The 2779-nt window shown below is 47.0% G+C and overlaps 1 protein-coding gene across 1 annotated transcript in view; it reads left to right on the forward strand.

The window, feature by feature from the left end:
* The first annotated feature begins 6 nt into the window (after positions 1-6).
* gemin5 (gem (nuclear organelle) associated protein 5) overlaps positions 7-2779 on the forward strand; it is a 74164-nt gene continuing 71391 nt past the window's right edge. Inside the window, exons 1-2 of the mRNA XM_043704210.1 lie at positions 7-149; positions 1930-2084. Of these exons, the coding sequence (XP_043560145.1) occupies positions 8-149; positions 1930-2084 (297 nt within the window). The 5' untranslated portion in view covers position 7. The remainder of the gene's footprint in view (positions 150-1929; positions 2085-2779) is intronic.

Below are 2779 nucleotides of genomic sequence, written 5' to 3' on the forward strand. Positions count from 1 at the left end.
CAGCGCGATGCCGGGGAAGTTGCTGACTCCGTCCCCGAACTGGTATTGTAGCCGATGCAGTGACACTAACCCCCGGGGAATCCTCGGCTTCGGAGCCAAGAACAGCATCTTCCTGCTGGAGGTCAGCCCGGGCCAGCCTCTCATCCTCGGTATGTGGAGGGGGGGGGGGCTGGGAGGCACCTGCATTTCTGTATCGCCTACCTCATCCTCCAGAGCTCTTACTCTACCAATCTCCCTTGCTGCAGAGTCATCCCCAAAACCTACCTTCCTGGTTTTAGACTCACGTCTACCTCTCTAACCCCCACCCTGACCATTTCTGAGCTTTCCCTGGTCTCCATCGTTCTAATATTGGTGTTGGTCCTGTCTTCAGGGAGGACTGGGTTAGCTCAGTTGGCTGGACGGCTGGTTTGTGACACAGAGTGAGACCTGCGTGGGATCAATGCCTACACCAGCTCAGGTTAACCATGATGGTCTCTCCTCCTCAGTCTGACCTGGGGTGTGGTGACCCTCAGGTTAAACCACTATCAGTTGTCTATCTAATGAAACAGCAGTCTTCTGGGACAGTGGAGACCTCTGCTTTATTCCTGGTTCCTGATGAAGGGCTTTTGCCCGAAATGTCGAATTTATTTTTTTTTTTAATTTGTTTTTTTTTTCTGCTCAGATGCTGCCTGACCTGCTGTGCTTTTCCAACACCACTCTAACCTTGACTCTGATCTGCAGTACCCACTTCTGCCTACCTCTCCTTTCCTGCCGAGGTGCAATGGTCTGGAATTTTCTCCCCAAAACACTCTGTCTCCCTATCTCTCCATGAAGACAGCTCCTAACACCTCTCTCTCCTGGATCTGACTTCATATACCCTCACACCTTGCATCAAACATTGCTTCGTAACCCCTGCACCCCCCCAACCCTCAACCCTGTGAAGTGGATGTTGTGTTAAAGGCATTATAATAATGCAAGTTGTTGTGGTTGAGGTAAGGAGATAGTGCAATTATTGTAAGATCAGAGAAAGTAAAGGAAGAATTCAAGTTTCCTTAAAATATTGAGGGTTGGAACAAGAATCAGATGGAGACTAAATCCATAATGGGAACTGGATAACTAACTGAAAATGTATATTTTTAAAGGGTGACTATGAGTCATAATAAAAGAACTAGCACAGTTTTTTAAAAAATGACATTCTTTCATTGGCTATGGCTGGGACAACACGAGTCGTGCATCTGTAACTGGTGTTGAACTGAGTGGTTTCTTGGGCCCTTTCAGAGGGCAGTTCAGAGCCACCTCATTGATGTGGGTTTGCATAACCCTGTTTAGGCAAGACTGGCTGAAAACAGGTTTCTCGCTAAATTATTTGTGAAGTAAATAGGTTTTTACAACAATTGGTGATGGTCGCTGCTGTTGAAACTCACTTTTAATTCGAGATTATTACTTGAATTTAAATTGCAGCAGCTGCTGTGGTAGGTTTGGAACCCACGAGCCTAGCCTGGGCCTTGGGATTACTAGGCAGAAGTGGGGACTGCAGATGCTAGAGATTAGAGTGGTGCTGGAAAAGCACAGCAGGTCAGGCAGCATCCGAGGAGCGGGAAAATCGACGTTTCTGGCAAAAGCCCTTCATCAGGAATGAAGGGACTTGGGATTACTCGTCCAGTAGCATTTCCAGTGCACCACTATCCCTCAGTGATGGTGCCATCAGCAAAAATGATCTCCTCTTGTTCTGGGGGATACTTTGACCCCAGTGATTGATAAAGGGATGCATTTGTCTATGTAATCACAGTGATGGTTTGTGTTACTGTATTTCTGTCCAGCCCCTCTTGACTTCTCCCCGTCTCCCAATTGAGTCATAAAAGATGATGGCTGGGGTTTTTTTGATGTTGGATTAAACCATTGTGCAGCCTGATTACTGAAATTAACAATCTTGTGTTTTATTCTTTGCAGGAGAGTTGGCAGGGCACACGGAAAGGGTCACTGGGTTCACCTTCTGTCAGCACCTAGGTCTTGTGGATATCTGCGCCAGTGCATCTGATGATGGCACCGTTAAGGTCTGGGATATTCAGACGAAAAATGTACTGCAAGAACACTCCGCTCACCAGGTCAGCCTTTCGCTCGCTCGTGCAACTTTATCTTATTTGCACTTTGAGTTTTCTGACTGTGTTTCATTAGAAACACAGAACATAGGAGCAAGAGGAGGCCATTCAGCCCTTCAAGCCTGCCCTGCCATTCAGTATGATCATCCAACACAGTCCCCTGCTCTCACTTTCGCTCCGTACCCTTTGATCCCTTTATCCCTAAGAATTATATCTAACTCCTTGAAAACATTGTGTGTTTTGGCCTCAACATGTTCCTGTGGGAGTGAATTTTCCGAGTGAATTTTCCAACCTCATCACATTCTGGGTGAAGAGTGTGGTACTGGAATAAGCACAGTAGGTCAGGCAGCATCCGAGGAGCAGGGGAGTCGACGATTCGGACATAAGCCCTTTATCAGGAATCCTCACTTTCTCCTACTCTCTGGGTGAAGACATTTCTCATTTCTGTTGTCGTTAGACTGGGACCCCAGACAATAGGTGCAGGAGTAGGCCATTCTGCCCTTCCAGCCTGCATCACCATTCAATATGATCATGGCTGATCATCCTTAATCAGTATCCTGTTCCTGCCTTATCTCCATAACCCTTGATTCCACTAAGCTTGAGAGCTCTATCCAACTCTTTCTTAAATGAATCCAGAGACTGAGCCTCCACTGAACTCTGGGGCAGAGCATTCCACACAGCCACCACTCTCTGAGTGAAGA

This window comes from Chiloscyllium plagiosum, chromosome 14 (genome assembly GCF_004010195.1).
Source record: "Chiloscyllium plagiosum isolate BGI_BamShark_2017 chromosome 14, ASM401019v2, whole genome shotgun sequence".
In the NCBI taxonomy this organism is placed as follows: Eukaryota; Metazoa; Chordata; class Chondrichthyes; order Orectolobiformes; family Hemiscylliidae; genus Chiloscyllium; species Chiloscyllium plagiosum.